The 22539-nt window shown below is 40.8% G+C and overlaps 2 protein-coding genes across 3 annotated transcripts; one reads left to right on the forward strand and one right to left on the reverse strand.

Annotated features, from left to right (window-relative positions):
- Positions 1–14845: 14845 nt before the first annotated feature.
- LOC311302887 (L-rhamnose-binding lectin CSL2-like) lies at positions 14846–16947 on the reverse strand. The gene is made up of 9 exons (XM_084429010.1): positions 16915–16947; positions 16451–16507; positions 16356–16379; positions 16202–16258; positions 15932–16067; positions 15704–15813; positions 15515–15559; positions 15281–15401; positions 14846–15081 (listed from the first exon to the last, which is right to left on the reverse strand). The coding sequence occupies exons 2-9, from the start codon at positions 16479–16481 to the stop codon at positions 14976–14978; spliced, it is 630 nt and encodes a 209-aa protein (XP_084285136.1). The 5' UTR covers positions 16482–16507; positions 16915–16947; the 3' UTR covers positions 14846–14975.
- Positions 16948–19396: 2449 nt separating this feature from the next.
- On the forward strand, positions 19397–22014 carry LOC311303081 (uncharacterized protein). Of its 2 annotated transcripts, XM_084429354.1 has the most exons (9): positions 19397–19540; positions 19999–20039; positions 20172–20203; positions 20304–20351; positions 20598–20715; positions 20881–20942; positions 21051–21142; positions 21231–21346; positions 21451–22014. In XM_084429354.1, the coding sequence occupies exons 5-9, from the start codon at positions 20650–20652 to the stop codon at positions 21532–21534; spliced, it is 420 nt and encodes a 139-aa protein (XP_084285480.1). In that variant the 5' UTR covers positions 19397–19540; positions 19999–20039; positions 20172–20203; positions 20304–20351; positions 20598–20649; the 3' UTR covers positions 21535–22014. The 2 variants fall into 2 exon arrangements, with proteins under 2 accessions (XP_084285480.1, XP_084285481.1); XM_084429355.1 differs by lacking the exons at positions 19397–19540; positions 19999–20039; positions 20172–20203; positions 20304–20351 and having other exon boundaries at positions 20383–20715.
- The last annotated feature ends 525 nt before the right edge of the window (positions 22015–22539 follow it).

Consider the following 22539-nt stretch of genomic DNA (forward strand, 5'->3'; position numbering starts at 1 on the left):
CAAAAACCGCACTTAAACAGCGACCCGGCCGATAGTCAGGAAAAAAGGCAGTAAGGCACCAAAACCATTCTGACAGACAGTCAGGGGAAAAAAAGGCACTAAAACCATTCAGACGAAAACAAAATTAGAAATCATGTTAGTTTGCTGTTAACATAAGTAAAAACATTTGAAAATGTTTGTTTTACATAAAATAGAAATAATATACTAACCTTTTTGGTGAGTTACATGATCTTTTGTCCATTAACTGCCACTTCAACCAGTCAAAAAAAAAAAAACACTTGAAAAGAAATCTCTCTTGCCATTGGTCAGTTTTTCGCGGGCAAGTTCACTACTGTAAATTGATACAGTAGGGAAGAATTACAGTAGTGACCATATATTTTCCCATAATCCTTTGCTGTTTACAGTAACATACTGTATACATATTTTACAGCAGGGTTCGAAATGAGGGGGGTCTGGGGGGGTCCCGGACCCTCCATAAGTCATTAGGGACCCCCCATAAGAATTTATTTTTGGATTTTGGGGGGTCCCCGACAAATATATTTTAACATTAAAAATAATTGTGAAAATTATAGGTCTTTAGTGACGTTTTATATTTATAACAGTAATTCATTTATTTCCTAGCGCGAGGCAGCAATCAGGGCAGCTATTAGCCGAGTGAGTTCCTATACAGCGTCACATATTGTTGTTGTGGTGCTCCCGCAGACACGTACTGTAGCTGAACGCGGCAAAACGAAACCTCACAAAGAGTGAAATCCTGTAAGTGCTTCGATTATATTTATATCTATATAATTGCTTATAGTAAAATATTAGGAGTTCGAGATCCTATATCAAAAGTTGCATTAACTAGATACCCAGTGTAATGATTAGAAGAGTACGTTTGTCAACGTTTCTTGTTAGCTAAGTATGTGTATGAAGCCAAATGATCTGCCAGCTAACAGCAGACTATGGAAGCTTGTTTCCGCCACAGAGTGAAAAATAAAAAAAAGTAATTCTGACTTTTTATCTCAGAATTACGTGATATAAAGTCGCAATTGCAGGTTATAAAGTCAGAATTGCGTGATATAAAGTTGCAATTGTGTGTTATTAAGTCAAAATTGCATGATATAAAGTCGCAATTGCGTGTTATAAAGTCAGAATTATGAGATATAAACTCACAATTGCGAGAAATATACTTGAAATTCAGACTTTTTTTCTCAGAATTGCATGTTTATATCTCGTAATTCTGACTTTATAATACGCAATTGGGAGATATAAAGTTAGAATTGCGAGATATAAACTCGCAATTATGTGTTATAAAGTCAGAATTAGAATTAGAATTCAGAATTCTGACTTTATATGACGCAATTGCGACTTTATTTCACGCAACTCTGACTTTATTTCTCAGAATTGCGAGATATAAAGTCAGATTTGCATGAAATAAAGTCACAATTGCATGTTATAAAGTCAGAATTGCGAGATGTAAACTCGCAATTGTGAGATAAAAAGTTGCAATTATCTTTTAAAATGTTTTATTCAGAGTTAGAGGGTTACCTGTTAGATTATAGCCACTTCTCCAGACACCACTACAATACTGGGCCTAGCCCAAACCATGAAAAACATCCCAAGACCATTATCCCACCTTCAACACTTCAACATTGCTCCATATAATTTTGCCTACAGTATATAGTGTAGCAAGGTAGTCTTCAGAATTTTTAATAATTTAATTATAAAATGTTAGGGGACCCCCCCAAGAGTCGTAAGTCATTTCAAACCCTGTTTTACAGTATCTTACTGTACATATTACAGTAAAATACTGTTCAAATTACAGAAACCCGTTACAGTGTGTGGACTAAAACTGGCCTTGATTTTCTTTGCTGTCTTTTCTTGATTTGCTGATCGTGCACGATGAATTGAGCTACGGCTAACTGTGATGTCGTTTACATCATGGCCAAGTGAATGAGCTGTAGCAGCTAGCAGATGAACAGCCTGGCAATCAGTGACTTTTGACCTATCAAGTGCTGCAGCTACATCTTCTGAGAGTAGGGACTTTCGTTTTGTGCTCTCTGTGGATCGTTTCCTCTTTCTTGATTGATCCAAGTCAACATCGGAATCTTGAGATTCATTATTTGAGCTACTACCAGAAGTTGCCACAGCTGCCACACTACTACAACTTGCTGTCAAAGCTTCTTGCTCAAGTTTTGCTTTTTGGTGAAATTTTTGAAGTGATTCCTTTTTTTTGGCCTTTTGTTCTTGCTTTTTTGCCCAACTTTTATCTACACACGTCATGTAACTTCTACGTCCTTTTCTTTGCTCAGTCAGAAAGTCTCTGTCCTCGGCCAGGGGAGTGAGTTTATCAGCATCTTGATGGGCAGTATCGAAAATCGTATTGAGCTTTTCGTTGAAAGCTTCTTCATTAGCAGCTTGCTTTTGAGTACGACGGTTAATGGCCTTCTTTAGCGTTTGCCACTCTGTATGGACCTTAAGAAGGTGTTTTTCAATGTCATAGCTGCGACTAGTTGGTATGCCAGCCCTCTGCCAGAATTCAATCACTTCTGTCACTGTAAGACGTGCACTGTCTTTCAGATTTACTTTCTGGTCTTTATGATAGTAAAAGAAGACTGAAAGTGTTTCTTGAAGTATGGGGAGCTTTGTCCTTTGCTCAATAGTCTCATTTACTGGACCAATCAAGATATTTGTTCTTGCTCTTGGTTTTGACAGTTTTCCCACTGCTGCAGGATGCCATGTCTGTTTAAAAGTATATTTAAAATTGTTTAGTACAAAGCAGTCAAAGGTCAATAACTGCAGGTTTCTTTAAATTAATATACATTAACATATACAAAAAATATATTTACATTTAATTCGCAAAAAAAAAAAAAAAAAAAAAAATCTCCAATTGTGATTTATCATTAAAATAAATAGAAATCCCTGATTAAAATGATCAAGATATATTCAAACTATATAACAAAAATATACTTGCCAGTAATATCAGTATTTTAGTAATATCAAGGTGACTCACCACTTCACTGCGACTTCAGTCCCCCTTGACCAATCTGCGTCTAATTGTGCAAAGCCTTCTCTGATTCTTCATGTCTTGGCTTTCCATGGCTTTCTGTTCTTCCAGAGTATTTCCTCAGCAGTCATATACTTTTGACTGAGGTAACAAGTTCATCTTTGCTTAGGCCTTATCTTATTCTGCCTGTTGCTGCCTTGTTACAGCTGTTGTTTAAATCATTCAATGGCAATAGTGTCAAGAGAATATTACTTATTAATGAAATATATGGGATTATTTGTAGAAAAGAAGTACATTTTTCATGAATATATACCAGATTACAGGGACAAGCAATGTAATAATCTGACACGACTTTGCCATTTAACATTGTTTAAGGGCACAATATGTAACTTTTTTTTTGCTTTAAAAATAGCAAAAATCACTATATCTATGTTATATATATATATATATATATATATATATATATATATATATATATATATATATATATATATTATGTGTAAGTCAGCATGATACCATAGAGGTTTTTAAAATCTGATTGTCACAACAATGGGTCTTACAGCAGAATCAGTTCTATTATAATGATTAATACAAGTAATACCTCATCTGTCTAATCAGAGATTAGGCTCTGGAAATGATCAGAGAATCAAGTCACTAAATGATGATTTTTATCATCTTAACACAACCACATGCTAATTTTTTCTTTTGGTGTATGTGCCATAACAAATGTGTTCTCTTACGAGAGATACTCTCGTACTGCGTAGAATACGCTAGGGGAAAATCCTTTTCCACGAGAATACTGAAGCCAAAAAATTATCCTTAATTTTGTATTAATGTAAAACGCGTTGCGGCAGCATACAGACATAGGCGAGGCAGCTCGCCTATTGGCTGGTCTGCTGGCAACTGCTTAAGCCTATCGAGCGAGACCTAGAGTGACGTCAGACCCAATGAGGGCGCTTCGCGCCCTCTGCGTCACGTCCCGCCGAAACGGGCGTGGCTTAGGTCTATAAATACCGATCGCAGGCTTTATATCTCTGATTTTTCATCCTTCAGCGAAGCAACTCACATCGCTGGATCCGAGAAGAAGCCGCGCTGTTGAAGAAGCACTTCAGCGGGACGAGTCGACGAAGCTGCTGGCCGCGCCGCCTTCATCGCCTTCCTGCTGCGCTATCCAGCGCCTATATCCTTTTTCTCTGCACTGTGTGTGTGTTCGCCGGCGCGACACACACTGTCTAAAAGAGCTGCGTCTTTTTTAAGATGCCTTCCTGCGGCTCGTGCAGAGCCTCACTCAGCGACAGGGACCGCCATGTTATATGCGCTTCCTGCCTGGGTCAAGATCACGCAGCTCTCGCGCTCGCTGACGGCGGCTGCCCTCACTGCGAGCTGTTTCCATTAGCGACTCTGAGGACTCGCTTGGCATTATTCAACGAGACTGCGCCCACACCTGCTGTTGTGCCGCGCCGTAAAAAGCGCCGCGCTCAGCGAATCCCGGAGCCCTCTCCCAGCCGTCAAAGCTCGCCGGTGCGCCCGCCTGCTTCTCCGGTTTCATCAGCATCACTTCCGGATGGACTCTTCTGTCGACGACGCTGATGAGATCGACGTGCTGCTGCGAGAGGGGGATTCCTGCTCTCTCTTAGCATCAGGCAGTGAGGATTGGGCGAGCTCTGAGGATCCCGCCCCCCCTGCCCGTGCTTCGACGGGGAAGAGAGCGAGCATTGAGGCGGAGCTCTTGCGCGTACTCACTCAGGCCACGGCGAGCCTCGGCCTCGAGTGGATTACGCCTGAGCAGCCTGCTCACAACCGGCTGGACGGCTACTTCCTGCCTGGGGAGCGCACTTCACCTGCATCCAAGCCAGCGCCCTTTCTTCCTGAGCTTCATGAAGAAGTCGCTAAGTCTTGGAGCTCCCCTTTTTCTGCCAGGACACAATCCTCTGTTTCTTTGGCGTTCTCCGCTGTCGGCGACGCAAAGAACAGAGGCTACCACTCCCTGCCGCCGGTCGAAGAGGCTATTGCAGCGCACTTATGCCCGCCCTCCGCTGGACGGCGTGCTAAGATGGCGCTGCCCTCAAAAGCCTGCCGCACGACGTCAGCCCTGCTCTGCCACGCTTTCTCCGCCGCCGGGCAGGCCGCGTCAGCGTTGCACACCATGGCCACGCTCCAGATATACCAGGCCGATCTCCTCCGCAAGCTGGATGAGAAAGGACCTGACGCAATCTGCGTGCCGGACCTGAGGAGCGCTACAGACCTCGCTCTCCGCGCTACCAAGTCGGCGGCACAGGCCATTGGACGGAGCATGCCCCGCCCCGCGTGGCCCGCGGCCAAAGGTTGCGTTGAAGCCAGAGGCCCCGAAATCGTCCTAGCACGCCTAGGAAAGCGACGGTGTCCAAGTCCCGCTGCGGCCGGACTTCCACCAAAGCTTGCCGCTCGTCCAGTTCCAGGAAATGTGACTGGTCCAGCATATTTAGCAGCCAACAAGCCGGTTCCATTGCCCGCTTGCCTGCACAAAAAAGCCGTTTTTATGGCTACCCAGATAAATCCCTTAAAGAGTGTATTTTCTGGTGTCCCGGCCACGGCCGATGGTGTTTCATGTGTAGAAAAAATGCCCACTACTCAGTGCCCATTCCTGCACACAAGCACAGCCCTTCACACAGGGCTCGCGCACATAAAATCGACTCAGATCGATTGCGCATTAAACGTAGCAAACGTGTCCACTACCCAGTGCCCACATACGCTACTTCCCACATGTCTCACGGTCTCTGTAAATACAAGACCAGTATGCATACGCTCTGCTCACGCGAGCAATGCTGTAAAAGTGGTGTATGTGCCCGCTGCCCTGCGCCCACGCCCACACACAGACATGGAACTAGCCCAGCCCTCCCCCTCTCAGTTAAACACTACAGAGGAGTCGAGCGCGGGCATTCTGCTGCTGTTATCAGCGCGCCCCCTGCCTCAGATGTCATGAGCGCGACGCTTATGTCACAGCACACCGAAGCCGCTGTATCACGAGCTGATCAGAGCTGATCAGAGCGTGCTTCGCATCTAGCCCTTAGCTACTCGCGCACTTGCGTGGGAAAAGCTCCCCGGGGTTTCGAGATGGGTGCTGAACATCATAAAAGAAGGTTATTCGCTGCAGTTTCGCCGGCGCCCTCGCCACTACATGGCGCGCGTCGAGACCACGGTAGAATCGAAAGTAGCTCATCTACTTCAAGCCGAGATTCTGAAACTGTTGAGCAAAGGGGCTATAGAACCCCTATCTCAAGCTCAAAGCGAAGGGGGGCTTTACAGCAGATACTTCCTGGTGCCCAAGAAAGACGGGGGTCTCAGACCCATACTAGATCTGCGGCAGCTGAACAGAGCGCTTGTGAAGCGCCAGTTCAGGATGCTCACGACCAGAAAAATCCTTGCGCATGTCCGCCAGAGGGACTGGTTTGTGTCAATAGATCTAAAGGACGCGTATTTTCAAATACAGATAGCGTCACGTCACAGGCGATTTTTGAGATTCGCCTTCGAGGGCCAGGCATATCAGTACACAGTCCTGCCTTTCGGCTTGTCCCTGGCACCCCGTACATTTACGAAGTGCATGGACGCAGCGCTCGCACGCCTCAGACTGCGGGGTATACGAGTGCTGAACTATTTAGACGACTGGCTGATTCTAGCCCAATCTCACTCGGAGCTCGTGGAGCACAGGACCATTTTACTCGATCACCTCGCTGAGAGCAGCGCACGTGCCAGGGCTCCTAAATATAGGGCCAGACAGACTGTCCAGGAACCAGGTTCCGACAGGGGAATGGTCTTTGCACCCACAGACAGTCCAGCTGCTGTGGAAGAAATTCGGCAGAGCGGAAGTAGACCTGTTCGCGTCTCAAGAAAACGCTCACTGTCCAGAATTTTTCTCGAAGAGCAAGGACGCGCTGACCCACGAGTGGCCTCGCCATCCTCTCTACGCTTTTCCCCCCGTCTCCCTCCTGACACAGGTGGTAGAACGGGTCAGGGAAGAAAGATGCTCAGTGCTGCTTGCAGCCCCACTTTGGACGAGCCAACCTTGGTTCCCAATTGTGATGCAGTTAGCAAGCACCGCCCCGTGGCCAGTGCCTCTGAGGAGGGATCTCCTCTCTCAAGCCAACGGCTCAATCTGGCATCCTCACCCAGAGCTGTGGTCCCTCCATGTGTGGGCCATCAACGGGTACCCGCTTACCTCCCACAGGGAGTGTTAAACACTATCACGCAGGCCAGAGCTCCGTCTACGCGACGTCTCTATGCCTCCAAATGGTCGGTGTTTTCTAGCTGGTGCACAGCTCGTGGTGTGTCACCCCTACATTGCGGTGTGACGGAGGTTCTCTCCTTCCTACAGGAGCTGTTGGATAAGGGCAGGTCCCCTTCCACGCTCAAAGTCTATGTAGCGGCCATAGCAGTGTTCTCTTCGACCACGCTTGGCCAGTCTATTGGAAGGAACGATTTAGTCATTCGCTTCCTTAGAGGAGCTAAGAGACTCAATCCTCCCAGACCTCCCACAGTCCCTATATGGGACCTTTCTACGGTACTGGAAGCCATGAAAGGTCATCCATTCGAGCCCTTGCAGAAGGTTGATCTTAAACACCTGTCTTTCAAGATGGCGTTTCTTCTGGCTCTCGCTTCAGTGAAGCGCATAGGGGACTTACACGCGCTCTCAGTAAGCGCGACGTGCATGGAATTTGGGCCAAATGAGTATAGAGTTATACTCAAACCTAAGCACATGTTCCTAAATCCCTCAATACACCGTTCAGAGCACAGGTCATCTCCCTGTCTGCCCTGCCGGTCACTGAAAGAAATATGGACGAAAGCTCCCTTTGCCCAGTCAGGGCATTAAGAGCTTATGTGTCTCGCTCGTCTGTTTTCAGACAGACGGAGCAGCTCTTTGTTTCGTTCAGCGGGCGTTCTAAGGGACTAGCCGCTTCGAAACAGACCCTATCCAGATGGATAGTGGACGCAATAGCGCTAGCTTACTCAACCAAGGGCATGCAGTGCCCACTGGGTGTCAAGGCGCACTCCACGAGAAGCATGGCTTCATTGTGGGCCTGGTCAAGTGGGATTGCCTTGCAAGATATTTGTGTGGTGGCAGGCTGGGCCTCTCCGTCTACATTTATAAGGTTTTACAACCTAGAGGTTCCCGCACTACAGGCCAGACTACTGTCGATCTAGTACGGCCAAATCTCATAAACTGACACTGTCAGTTATGCAGCTATTGAGTATTGCAGTGCTGCTCTATATTGCCATTTAGGAAGATAGTGGCTAAACCCCTCCTCTTCCAGGATTCCCTGTGAATCCCCTGGGTGATTGTGTACTGTATGAACTCCGGGCTGTTGCCCTTGAGTCTATAGTATCAGATCCCAGCACGCACAGCGTTTTACAGTAGGTTCCCCTAGCGCAGGGGTCGGCAACCCAAAATGTTGAAAGAGCCATATTGGACTTAAAAATAAATAAAAAATCTGTCTGGAGCCGCAAAAAATTAAAAGCCTTATATAAGCCTTATAATGACGGCAACACATGCTGTAAGTGTCTATATTAGCTTTATTAGCCCCCTAGTATCAAAATGATAAGTAGGCTACAAATACATAATGAGCATTCATGATTAAATGTTTATTTTCCCTGCAACGCATCCTGGAGAGAATAACGCACCACGTGACTACTCTGCTGTACGATGGTGCTTTAAGTTTAACTTCCATTATAATTTTAATGTATTATGTTTCGTTTTATTTATTCGTGTATTATTTTTACAATGTTGAAAAACTTAAAATAATCTGACTGACCCTCCAGCGTGAGTTTTTCAAGGCGACCGTTATTTAGAATGTCACTTTATAGTTTCCATGGTGACGCGTCATTGCGTGTCACGTGACACACCGCCTCAACAACAGAGCTGAATTAATAATGATCTTCTTTTATGTCATTTTTCCCTTTTTATTCAAAATATTCACAAATTTGTTGGATATGGCATTAAATATCTGATATTCCGATCGTCAAATATATGCAAGTGGAAATGTTTTGTTGTTTAAACACCTTTATAACGATCGCGTTAGTTGAGCTGTATGCGCGATGGGCGCCGCCATCTTAGTTTGTGCCGCAGACGCAGTTCAGAGAATCGGATCTGTTGGATTTACAACACGTGAATTCATCCACTTCTCCCGAAATACATAAAAGTAAGTGGCTGGTGAACTGGAAGAAGAATAGAGTAAACTTTAAAGTTACTTACAAAATGTGTATCTGATATGAATAAAACGTGTCTAATTATAATGGAAAAGATTATTATTGCCTCTTCCTTTGACATCAGTGTGTATTTTACAAACTCTAAATGTATTGTTTTTTTAGTACTTTATATGTCTGAAACCTTAAATAAACATTATGTGGTTGAAAATACTGAAAAGTTGTGATATATGACAGCTCTGAGCACCTGTCTCTGGCTCAACGCCAGCCAACGCGCAAGAGCACATTTGAATTTAGTAGTTGATCACGTCATGCACTGACCGTTCTCACACCGATGTGATCGTACGTGCGAAAGGGTTAAGAATGTTTTTCCTCCTACAGAAATTATATTAAAACAAAAAATATTTTTTTCATTTTTGATTTTTCATTTTCATATTTCCAGGGAGCCACTAGGGTGGCGCTTAAGAGCCGCATGCGGCTCTAGAGCCGCGGGTTGCCGACCCCCGCCCTAGCGTATTCTACGCAGTACGAGAGTATCTCTCGTAAGAGAACGTACTCGGTTACTAACGTAACCTCGGTTCTCTCTAGAGAGAGGAACGAGTACTGCGTATCCTGCCGTGCATGCACGCGCTCTGGTTGCTTCGACTATGAAAAACCAGAGATATGAAAGCCTGCGAGCGGTATTTATAGACCTAAGCCACGCCCGTTTCGGCGGGACGTGACGCAGAGGGCGCGAAGCGCCCTCATTGGGTCTGACGTCACTCTAGGTCTCGCTCGATAGGCTTAAGCAGTTGCCAGCAGACCAGCCAATAGGCGCGCGAGCTGCCTCGCCTATGTCTGTATGCTGCCGCAACGCGTTTTACATTAATACAAAATTTTTGGGCTTCAGTATTCTCGTGGAAAAGGATTTTCCCCTAGCGTATTCTACGCAGTACTCGTTCCTCTCTCTAGAGAGAACCAAGGTTACGTTAGTAACCGAGTACGTTTTATAAACACTCAGTTACAGCAGCCAGAGGAAAAACTGGTGTTATAAAGTCAAGGGTCAAGAGCCCACTGATCACTATCATGGTGTCTTTAAATGAAACTCAATAAATCATTATCATCTAACCCTCTGTTCATTCTCAATAACAACTTCTGTAGACACAAGACAAAAGTCAAACTGTTTAGTAATAAGTGAAGCTGGTAATGCTGTTTGTGTAGTGGTTTAATCCTCCTCTGCTGAGATCTTTAGAGATTTAAACGTCTTTTATCTTGAGTTGATTTCATCTAAGGCTGTAGTTGGAAGTCAGTTGTAGTTCTTGTGTTTCTCTTTCCTTCATTGATTCTGCTCGTTAACAGCAGGTGTTAATCACTAATGCTCAATAATCACTTAATTAATCACTTAATTTATTGACTGCAATGTATATCTACTTTTAGTAAACTCAACTGAAATAAGTTCAGAGTACTCATAACTATTGTTTTTATAAACTTAATTGAATTGAGGCAATCGGTTTCTTCAAATGAAATGAGTTAGCTTATACAGTGAGGAAAATAAGTATTTGAACACCCTGCTATTTTGCAAGTTCTCCCACTTGGAAATCATGGAGGGGTCTGAAATTGTCATCGTAGGTGCATGTCCACTGTGAGAGACATAATCTAAAAAAAAAAAATCCAGAAATCACAATATATGATTTTTTAACTATTTATTTGTATGATACAGCTGCAAATAAGTATTTGAACACCTGTCTATCAGCTAGAATTCTGACCCTCAAAGACCTGTTAGTCTGCCTTTAAAATGTCCACCTCCACTCCATTTATTATCCTAAATTAGATGCACCTGTTTGAGGTCGTTAGCTGCATAAAGACACCTGTCCACCCCATACAATCAGTAAGAATCCAACTACAAACATGGCCAAGACCAAAGAGCTGTCCAAAGATTACAAAAGTGTTGGGAAAAGGAGAGAAGAAAGAAAGAAAGTTTTGGCTGGACAGCTGATTTAATTGCAAAAGAAATGGAAGTGTATAATAAAAGATTTGCTAATACTGTGTTATGGCCTGTTAAGCCAATTTGGACATTGGAAATTCCGAAGGTTGATCTAGAGCTTTTAGTAATTAAAGGTTGTAACAGAAATATAGATATAATCAATGAATATTTTAAATATAAGAACAAGTATAAGGACAATACGGAGATTTATACAGATGGGTCAAAGGACCTACAAACAGATGCGACAGGGTCTGCGGTATACATCCCTAAATATGAGATAGGAATTAGCAAAAGAACATCTGACAGCATAAATGTTTATGCAGTTGAATTATGTGCTATACTTGTTGCATTAGAATGGATTGAACAATGCAGGGATATTAATATTCTAGTATGCAGTGACTCAGTATCAGCTCTTATGAGTATGAAGACTGGAAAAGCTAGTAGTCATCAAGAAATATTATATGAAATCTTGTTTTTAAATTCAAGGGTATGTAGACAAGGGAAAAATATAACATATATGTGGATACCAGCACATGTGGGCATACAGGGAAATGAGAAAGTTGATAAATTGGCAAAAAAGGCAACAAAAAAAGAGCATGTTGACATTGAAATTAAATTGTCAAAATCAGAAGGGAAGAGTCTAGTGTGGAAAAAGATAATGGAAATATGGCAACATCAATGGGATCATGAAAGCAAAGGAAGACAACTATACATGATTCAAAATAAAGTAGGCAGTATAAGAGAGATGTCAAATAGAAGGACAGAACAAGTGGTACTAACAAGACTTAGGATTGGGCATTGTAAGTTAAGTGGAACTCTTCATATGTTAGGAAAACATCCCACAGGCCAATGCGATGAATGTCAAGAGGAAGAAACAGTTAGTCACATTTTTATGTCATGCAGGAAATTTATAAAAGAAAGACAAGAGTTGAAATATAGCTTACAAGAAATTGGTATAGGACAGTACAATTTAAAAAGTATATTAGGATGTGGAAAGAGTGAGCAAGGAAAGAAATATTTGTTTTATTTTTTAAAGAGGACTGGACTGGAAAGAAGAATATAATAAAAAAGTGACATGATAATAGACAGCAGATGGCAGTAATGTAACATATTGGATACCAACTGCCTTAAAAACCCAAGGAAGAAGAAGAAGAAGAGCTGTCCAAAGACACTAGAGACAAAATTGTACACCTCCACAAGGCTGGAAAGGGCTACGGGGAAATTGCCAAGCAGCTTGGTGAAAAAAGGTCCACTGTTGGAGCAATCATTAGAAAATGGAAGAAGCTAAACATGACTGTCAATCTCCCTCGGACTGGGGCTCCATGCAAGATCTCACCTCGTGGGGGTCTCAATGATCCTAAGAAAGGTGAGAAATCAGCCCAGAACTACACGGGAGGAGCTGGTCAATGACCTGAAAAGAGCTGGGACCACCGTTTCCAAGGTTACTGTTGGTAATACACTAAGACGTCATGGTTTGAAATCATGCATGGCACGGAAGGTTCCCCTGCTTATGTCAAGGACCGTCTTAAGTTTGCCAATGACCATTTGGATGATCCAGAAGAGTTATGGGAGAAAGTCATGTGGTCAGATGAGACCAAAATAGAACTTTTTGGTCATAATTCCACTAAACATGTTTGGAGGAAGAAGAATGATGAGTACCATCCCAAGAACACCATCCCTACTGTGAAGCATGGGGGTGGTAGCATCATGCTTTGGGGGTGTTTTTCTGCACATGGGACAGGGCGACTGCACTGTATTAAGGAGAGAATGACCGGGGCCATGTATTGTGAGATTTTGGGGAACAACCAGTTAGAGCATTGAAGATGGGTCGAGGCTGGGTCTTCCAACATGACAATGACCCGAAGCACACAGCCAGGATAACCAAGGAGTGGCTCTGTAAGAAGCATATCAAGGTTCTGGCGTGGCCTAGCCAGTCTCCAGACCTAAACCCAATAGAGAATCTTTGGAGGGAGCTCAAACTCCGTGTTTCTCAGTGACAGCCCAGAAACCTGACTGATCTAGAGAAGATCTGTGTGGAGGAGTGGGCCAAAATCCCTCCTGCAGTGTGTGCAAACCTGGTGAAAAACTACAGGAAACGTTTGACCTCTGTAATTGCAAACAAAGGCTACTGTACCAAATATTAACATTGATTTTCTCAGGTGTTCAAATACTTATTTGCAGCTGTATTATACAAATAAATAGTTAAAAAATCATACATTGTGATTTCTGGATTTTTTTTTCAGATTATGTCTCTCACAGTGGACATGCACCTACGATGACAATTTCAGACCCCTCCATGATTTCTAAGTGGGAGAACTTGCAAAATAGCAGGGTGTTCAAATACTTATTTTCCTCACTGTATCTATTGCAACTTTCTGAAATGGACCGTCTGGCAGGTCCACTGGCTGCAATGGGGCTGGACACGTCCGGGCGGTTTTGACAGGCGGAACAAGAAGCAATGGTTGAATGCACATCATAGTCCATACGAGGCCACCAGTACAAGTCTCTTAGCCGTTGCTTAGTTCGTACCACTCCCTGGTGCCCCTCGTGTGCTAAGTAGAGAGAACAATGTCGTCTTAGCGGCCTCTAATTTAATAACAAATGATCGTTGCGACGGAAGTAAATCAATCAAAACTAACTTTAGCTGGAAAATATCTTTATTCAAGAACCACTATAAAGCCAAAATCTCTGTTACCTTAAATTATCCGTTTGTTACTGTAAAGCTGCTTTGAAACAATCTACATTGTTAAAACCGCTATACAAATGACTTGACTTAAGTGAATGAATTTAGCAAAGCAACTAGCACAACTAGTCTCTGCCCTCTCAAGATATACTTATGCACAGCTAGTTCATGCTGGATCTGAAAGTACGCCCTGATCGTTGAATCCATTTGTTTCTGTGTTTTAGGCCAACCTTGTGTGATTTGGGCATGCAGCTTGGACAACTCTGGACAAGATTCGCATGTAGTTCCTTCATCAGAATGGCTCTTGAAAGGTCCTTTGAAATCTCTGCAACAAGGCCTAATTCCTCTCCCTGACCAGCATCTGAATCAGGTAATGGTAAGCGTAGTTGAGGTCAGAACTTGGTAGATCAACCAGAGAAGGGCCAACATAAGGTGAAGTAACAAATACTCAATTCTGTGGCTAAAGATCTAAATCTCTCAACATCTGGAGAGTCTGAACACATGAATGAGTTGGAGAGATCAGCTCTTCAAACTTACAAGCCTGTGCTCAAGTTAGAACACAGGAATGAGAGACATTCAGAAATCCCAGTTAACTTCATCCCTTCCTGACACGAGAGAGAGATCAGCAACTTCAGATGAATACACCTTACTTCAAACCAGCTAACAGAGTTGTTACAATAATGTTCTCCAAATATTGTGCAAAAAAAAAAAAAAAAAAAAAAAAAAAAAAAAAAAAGTTCTCTTGATGTTAGAGGAGCAGCTTCACTTATGACTAACCAGACAGACTTTATTTCTGACAGATTATAACAAGTCTTATGGAAAACAGGTTTATATGTTGATGAATCATTTCCAGGTTGCCGTTTTTAAATGAGAAAGTCCTCTATGTGCCTACCTGGTTAAATTTAAGTTGACATTGCCATCATGGTGATCAGTGTTTACTTTAGTTGGGCTCGACCCTTGTTAAGTTCAGCCATTGTAGAGGTTTTCAGAAAACATTTTGGCATTGATAAGCATTTAGAAACAGGTTGTTTTTGCACTGAAAGTTTGCATTTTTAAAGCATCTGGATTCCACTTTTATTTTTAATATTTACTTTATTTTGCTTTCATTGTCATTTGTTTACATGATCAGGACACAAGGTACAGTTGTGGCAGGATGGTCAATTTCATTTACAGCAGTATGTCACTTCCAGATACTTATAAACACCCACACATGGATCAGAGAAGACAGAATTTGAAGCATTTAGTTCACAAGACTTCTTCCCATCACACCTTAAGAAAACAAAATTGGAAAAATTAGAAGAGAGATATTGTCTATTAGCTCGTATCATTCAACATCCTCTCAAAAATGTCAACTTAATGTTTCTTCGTCCACATATTAAGTAGTCATTTAATAGTCTCAAATGTGCATTGACCCTTTGATGTCTTGTATAGAAGATAGAGACACCTAAAGTGACTGTAGATGAAGTACCTGGATTGCAGGCAGCTGGTCTGAGGAGAGTAACAGTCTGGTCTGGTTGCGAATTCATGAGGGCAGGTTACGAGATCTCGTCTTCCATAATTGGCATGATGAACATGAATAACACCTTTACCTTTTGATACACAAGACACTTGATGAGAATTTCCTGAATGACTGTTTGTATTATGGACTGGAGGCTATACACGAACCTCAGCATAGTAAGAGAACATACAGAAAATAACTTACCACACTTAATGATGCTTTGACTATTTTCACAGGTTACACTTCTTTCTACATTTTTTTATTTGGGTGGAAAGGGAGCAGAGGTCAGAAATATACAGTAACTACCAGTACAAGATATTCAAATATTTTTACTCATTTGCTACAACTCAATTTATAAAATATTCAGCTTAATTTACAATGGAAGTTACTTACCTGCTGGGAGACAGTCATAAGACAGAGCCAGGTATTTATAAGTTCCAACACAAGGATCAGAGAAAACAGAGTTCACTGCAGGAACAGTACAGCACTTACTTCCATCACACCTGATTTATGGACAGAATGACAAGTACTTAATAGCTTTAATATACAGACAATATGAATCTAGTGCTTGATGTATAAAGTGAAGTTGTACATTTTTCCTATGCTATCAGTTAAACCTACCGATCAGACATTATAGAGAGGGCCTCTGCGGTGTTGCAGTGTGTATTTGAGATCTGATTAGCTGGTTTCTCACTAATGCACGTTTTGGAACAAGTCCGCCCATAGTTGGCTTGATTGACCTTTATGAAACCTGAATCTATTGTTTAAAGAAAAGAATTGTGGTACAGTAGTTTAAGGACATTCCATGTGGTTGGAGACACAGAGGCTCAAGATCCCCTTATGACCCTGTTCCCTGCACTCATACTGTTGTATTTAGGAACAATTACTCACCACAGGTGAGATGCGCAGATTCTCCTTCACATACCACCATTTTTTTTGCTTCTGCACCTGCAGAGAGGAATCGGAAGTAAGATTACTTAAACGTTCTGCACTTGAAAGTCTTTATTTAATCAGACTGAAGATGTATTAGTCAGTATTGCCTTACCATGTTGATACAGAAACAGCAGCACTGAAAATCCAATAAAAACAAGTTGAAACATTTGAAATCATGCATTGAATTGGTTCTAAATAAGTACTCACAAGTGATCCAGCTTAGCTTTTGCACCAGCATGATGAATGTGTGAACAGAATAAAGCCCTGGAATTATTTTAAAGGGACACGCAAGCACACAGTATTTATAACAAAAACAAGATTCCAAAAAACTAAATTTTCACTCAAATTATTGCAGTAAAGGACTAAATCCCATTATATTGTTATATTTAGCACAGGTTAATCCAGTGGTTCTCAATTCCAGTCCTCAGGACCCACTGCTCTGCACATTTTGTATGTCTCCCCATTTAACACACCTGAACCAGATCATCAGCTCATTAGGAGAGACTCCATGAACTGAACGGTGTGTATCAGATAAGAGAGACATACAAAATGGTCCCGAGGACTGGAACTGAGAACCACTGGGTTTATCCAAGTGCAATTTATTGAAAATAAACTAATACAAAATAACCAATACATGACTACAACTAGAGAAGCATAAACATGAGACTCACCAAACAGCAGTTACAGAAAACAAAGCTTGACAAGAATCTATGGGAACATGATGCCTATATATACACAAGGACTAATCACATAACAAGACACACCTGAAAGTAAGCAACACCATTAACCAATGTGAAGACACAACTGAATACCACATGACAAGACCATAAACCAATGAGAACAAGACATGGCAAAGGAACCAAATCCACAGGGGGCGTCTCAATCAGCTGCCTAACGCCAGAGTCCATAACCAAACAGAAGGTCCATGAAAACTAAACCTAACAAAACATAATGATGACATTTTATACGTTTATTTCATTATTTATGTATAATTGTATTTCTTCCACATTTATTTATGTTTTCATTTATTTATACATTTATTTCCACTTTTATATATTTCCACATTTATTTATGTATATTTGTATTTATGTCTACATTTATTTATTTCCACATTTATTTATTTATAAATTTCTTTGTCCGTATGGTAATGAGGGGGGCGTGTTTTACCTCAGACATTGCAATAGAGAGCCTAAGTCCCTCCCCTCCGCTTCCGGCTCATGGGACCTTATTTCGGAAAAAATGTGTATGGTAGTCAATGGCGAGAGACAACTTATCTTTTTATTCCGTCTGAACTGTGCCCTGAATTACACATATGATGTTTGTCAATTTAAAAGATAATTATGAAAGTCAAGAAAGGCGCAGTTTGTCATAAAACAGAAGAGTAACATTTAGTTTTATGTGAAAATCGCTCAATGAACTACATCTCTCGTCTCGCACTATGTACGTCACAAGATCCGTTGCTCGTATGTGTGCAGTCTGGTACAAAACACTCAGGCATGACGGCGTAACGTTACGATTATAACGTAAGACTATAGAAAAAATGACAGATGTTAGCTTCAGTAAAGTTAGCTTCATTCATTGAGATAATAGGTATCACTGCATGAAAAGACTCAAATCCGGCAAAATACGGGCATGGTAAACTCCTGTGTAATTTGATGTTTGCCGGATGTATGCGGGAAAAAGCGGATCAGAGTAACATGGAACAGTATATTTCCAGATAAACCCGGAAACCTCACATATGCGGACATATACAGGAATCCGTGAAATTTCACGGACATATACAGCTGAAACACTGCTGGGTGTGAGAGGACTGACAACTGTTAGGTGTGAAGACCTTTCATATGTTAATGACTGACACTAAAGGTGCTGGCTGTTCTCAGAGGGAGGGGTGGCCAGGGAGGACTTCAGGGTTGAGAATTATCTCTGGATTACTATAGGCTAAAGCAAACAAGCTTTTTGTACAGAAAAATAAATAAATTCTTAAGGACCTGAAACACAAAACCGACGTCAAAGAACTAGCAATGACTAAAGCCGACTCTAGGGTTGGCTCACGTCACCTGTGTCAGGGCCTTAAAACCACTGCATGAAAAAAAGTCTCTTAATCAAATATTTTTTATAAAAACAGGACAAAATAAACACCCAGTCTGAACATATACGTTCACAAAAACATCTGAATATTTAATGAAATAAACAAAGGAATTTAATTAGTGCTGGGAAAAAATTAATCGCATCCAAAATAAAAGTTTGTGTTTGCATAATATATGTGTGTGTACTGTGTATAATTATTCTGTAAATACACACATATGCATGTATTTATTTAAGAAATATCTGCATGTATATACTGTATATACATTTATACACAATTTATATTATATATAAATATAAATAATTTAATAAAATAAAAAATAAAAAATCTTAAATATATACATGCATATGTGTGTATTTATATATACAAAATAATTATATACAGTACACGCACATATATTATGCAAACACAAACTTTTATTTTGGATGCGATTAATCGCGATTAATTTTTTTCCCAGCAATAAATTTAATGGAACAAATAAAGAAAAATGAACCAAACATTTCAGAATATCTCAAATTTTATTGTGAAGTTTTACAAATTGCAGACAACAACAATTGTCACCTTTTTTACAATTGGCTTTTAGCTTGCTTAGTTGGGGAAATTTAATTTAATATTCAACAATATTATTGATCTGCCTGCGTTGACACTATTATATGAGATCTGAGCTGAGCTGGACGATGACATCACGGTTTTCTCCAAAGTGGCTATATATATACACATTTAAATTTATTTATTTATTTATACAACAAAATGAATCACCACTGAACTGACTTAAGCTGGACTGTGAAGCTATTTTCTTCTGGAAACAAACTGTCTTGCATTACTTTCCTGTTATCTCTGTAAAGCTACTTTGAAACAATCTGTATTGTAAAAAGCACTGTATAAATAAAGGTGACTTGATATTTATTAAAAAGGTAGAAGGAACCTGAGCTTTTCTACTCCACTGAATTGAAGACCGAGGTCACTACAGTTAAAATCTCTTGCTGATTTAATCCACCTTTAAACTATTAATGTCTATGAACAAATAGCCTATGAATTTTTATGTTTGTGTGCCTCAGCGTTTCTGAGTGAACACCGCTGGTTTACTCACTATTTTAAAGTGTACTGTCGATCACGTGATATGACGTCATGACGTGCAGCTGACGTTACCTGAAAAATCTGTCCAAGATGGCTACCCTCTTGAGCGACGTGTATCAAGAATGAAACAACTTGTAAGTAAACCAAAACACTTCAAAACTACTTTGCTTGTTGTAATATTGTAAGAATATCATATTACACGTGATATTTGACTTAGACGATGCTATTTTTAAGTTGCAAGCGCGGTGCCGCGGGCGCGATTGCCGTCAGTCCGCCTGCTAGTTACAGATAATATCCTGTGTACTGTTAATGTCGTGGCAGGGCAATAATGTTCACGTTAGTCAATAACTCTTTTCAGCAAGCGATAGTCCTTCTGTTTTTGAGTGTGTTGCTGCTGTTTGTGTTAAGCGCCCTGCTCTGGCAAGTTCAATGTGATGTTATCTACATGCTGATGCACCCAAATGAGCTAGTGGCTAACGTTAGCAGTTACGTTAACTTTTACTCAAACAAAGTTAAGGTTATGGACATAATAGTTACCGAATGAACTATGCAAGTTTTTATTAAACCCTTTACAAACGTCTTTTCATTATAGGTTTAAGTGGAAGGAGTGCAGTGAGCATCCCCAAAATCAAGGTGACTCAAATGTTAATTTAGTCTGTAACTATTTTTCACCATTTCTTTTATTTGGAGCCTAATTCATTAGCATCAATCAAACGTCTCTTAAAAATTAAATCTCTTGCTGTCTGTTTTTGTGTGCATGTGCAGACCTACATTGTCACCAGAGAGCAACTTTATCGGTAAGTTACATTCACTTGAAATTCTGTATCATTAATTTGTCATTAAAGAGGTTGATTGCATAATTTGACTGGTTTCATATTGATTGTTTTATCTGTGCAGGTGAAGGACTTCTTGGGGAAATGGCCGGCTCTTCGAATTGAATCACAGGTAAAACAGACTCACTTCTCTTTTCTGCCACTCTTCACACATATTTCACTGCCAAATTTTTAATATGTATCACATTCAAATGGAACAGCAAATGCCACTATTCACTGTGTGTAAGAACTATCACTTTGCATGTGACCATGTTGCTCAACAATGTATTTTAACGGAACATGTTGCATCACAAATGTGTTTTCTGTTGCAAATCGAGTATTAGTCTTTTTATATAATTATTTTTGTTTGTTTTTGTAGCTTTGTGCTGAGTTCCAACGCATCACAAACGTCAACATACGGAACCAGTTCTATGCTGTGCTTGACCAGCACACACCTGCACTGGTGGCCTTGTATAGGCAGAAGGCGGCACGAACCGGTAAGATATCAGAGGCGCTGAGTGACATCTTAAAGACTTATGAACTGATATGTTTTGTCTCTTATGTTTACTGTGATGGCCAACTTATTCAAACTGAAAATTCACTTTTGAGGTTCTTGCAGATTGTGAATCCACTTAAACGCTTTTTAATTTCAAACTTTACAGGAACCCGTAAAGCGCCTCCATAATTCAGAGAACAACCCACACAAATACGATCCACAAACCGGGTAAGACTGCGTATTGTATACTGTAAATGTTAGTTTAATCTACCACTATATGGATTTGAAATACTAAAACTGAATTTCATTAATGATGCCTGCAACTTTTTCCCCCAGAATAAATTCATCACATAACCTGGCTGTGACCACTTACCTCTTCGAAGAATTAAGGACAACTTTTACAGACGTTGACCCTGAATGTGCAAAAGGTAATCTTAAAGATGTTGTAATCATTTTAATGTCCTCTGTTTTACTTAGTTTTATTGGCATTACATTTATTTATGATTTATTTAACAGGTTGCAAGACGTATTTTGAGACTTTGCGGAGGAAGTATTCTTTGGCTCAGCCTGAAAAGGCCAAGAAAAGAAACACTATGAAGAACACTGCAAAGAACCGTCAAAGAAAGAGACGGGTAAGTTAAGAAACTGGTTAAGCAGTTGTTGTTTTTTTCTTCTTCAGAATGTAACTGTCCTCCTCTCTGTGTTTTAGTGGTTAAATTACTGTCATGTTTTGCAGTTGCTGGAGACCATGTCCAGTGTTGTACAAACCCAACACATAAAGGGAACTGTGGAAGACTGCAACAATAGAACTGATGTCTGATGAAGATGCTATTGTTGATGGAAGGCCAGTGTGGATGCTGAGGTCTCCACCAAACAGAACCACAGAGTTATCTGCTCTCTGCCAGGTACTACAAACCAGACTAGAGGCTGACCCACGCTACGTCACACCACCAGTGCATCATGGCAGTTTGAAAAAATTAATATTTACATATATACACTTTAATTTCTATATTTATTTATTGATTTTAAATTGTTTTATATTGTATACTTTGTATATTTGTTCCTTTTTGATGTGCATGTTGCTGATCTCCACGTTTTGTATTTTATTCCTTTACACCTTTGTTAACATTTCTTTTTCCCCATTCATTTTAATGTATGTTTATAATGTTCATGTTATATTTGTTTTTGTTCCTTTAAATTTTCATCCCCTCAAATATTTTTGTTCCCCCATTCCTTTTTAATGCTTGTTTATAATGCTCTTTGTAATGTTTTATTTACCTTAATAAAAATGTCAGACTTTCTCATTGTTCTTTGTGTGTGTTTTTAAAATTATATTTGAATGTATTAAAATTGGGGTAAGGGGGGTTTAGTGTATACTGAGCAATATCTGCATAGCTGGCCTATAACCAATCAAATCACTGTGCGAAAAGGCCTAGGGTGGGTTATGTTCTAAAAGTAACCAATCAAATCACTTTCCTGGGTTTTCAATGTATCCTGTCCTCCAATAGTGGTCTGGGTAATGGGAGTGGTTTTAAAAGAAAAGGACCAATAGGGGGGAAGGCCAAAAGGTGCACAAAGGTGTGAAAATGTTCTCTTGAAAAAACCTTTGAGGGATTACTTGCCATGGCAACAAATGGCTGTAGCACGGGAGTATACGTCCACAACATACATCCGATTTGGTATCATTTCGGATGTATACGGATATATACAGACCCATGGAATTTGAGCTATCCGGCCAGTATACTCCCGGATTCTTCCGAATTCCAGCAGTGTATACAGGAGTATACTGGTCCGGATACACCTCTTTTCATGCAGTGTATGACGT

Source organism: Rutilus rutilus (assembly GCF_951802725.1).
Source record: "Rutilus rutilus genome assembly, chromosome: 13".
Classification (NCBI taxonomy): Eukaryota; Metazoa; Chordata; class Actinopteri; order Cypriniformes; family Leuciscidae; genus Rutilus; species Rutilus rutilus.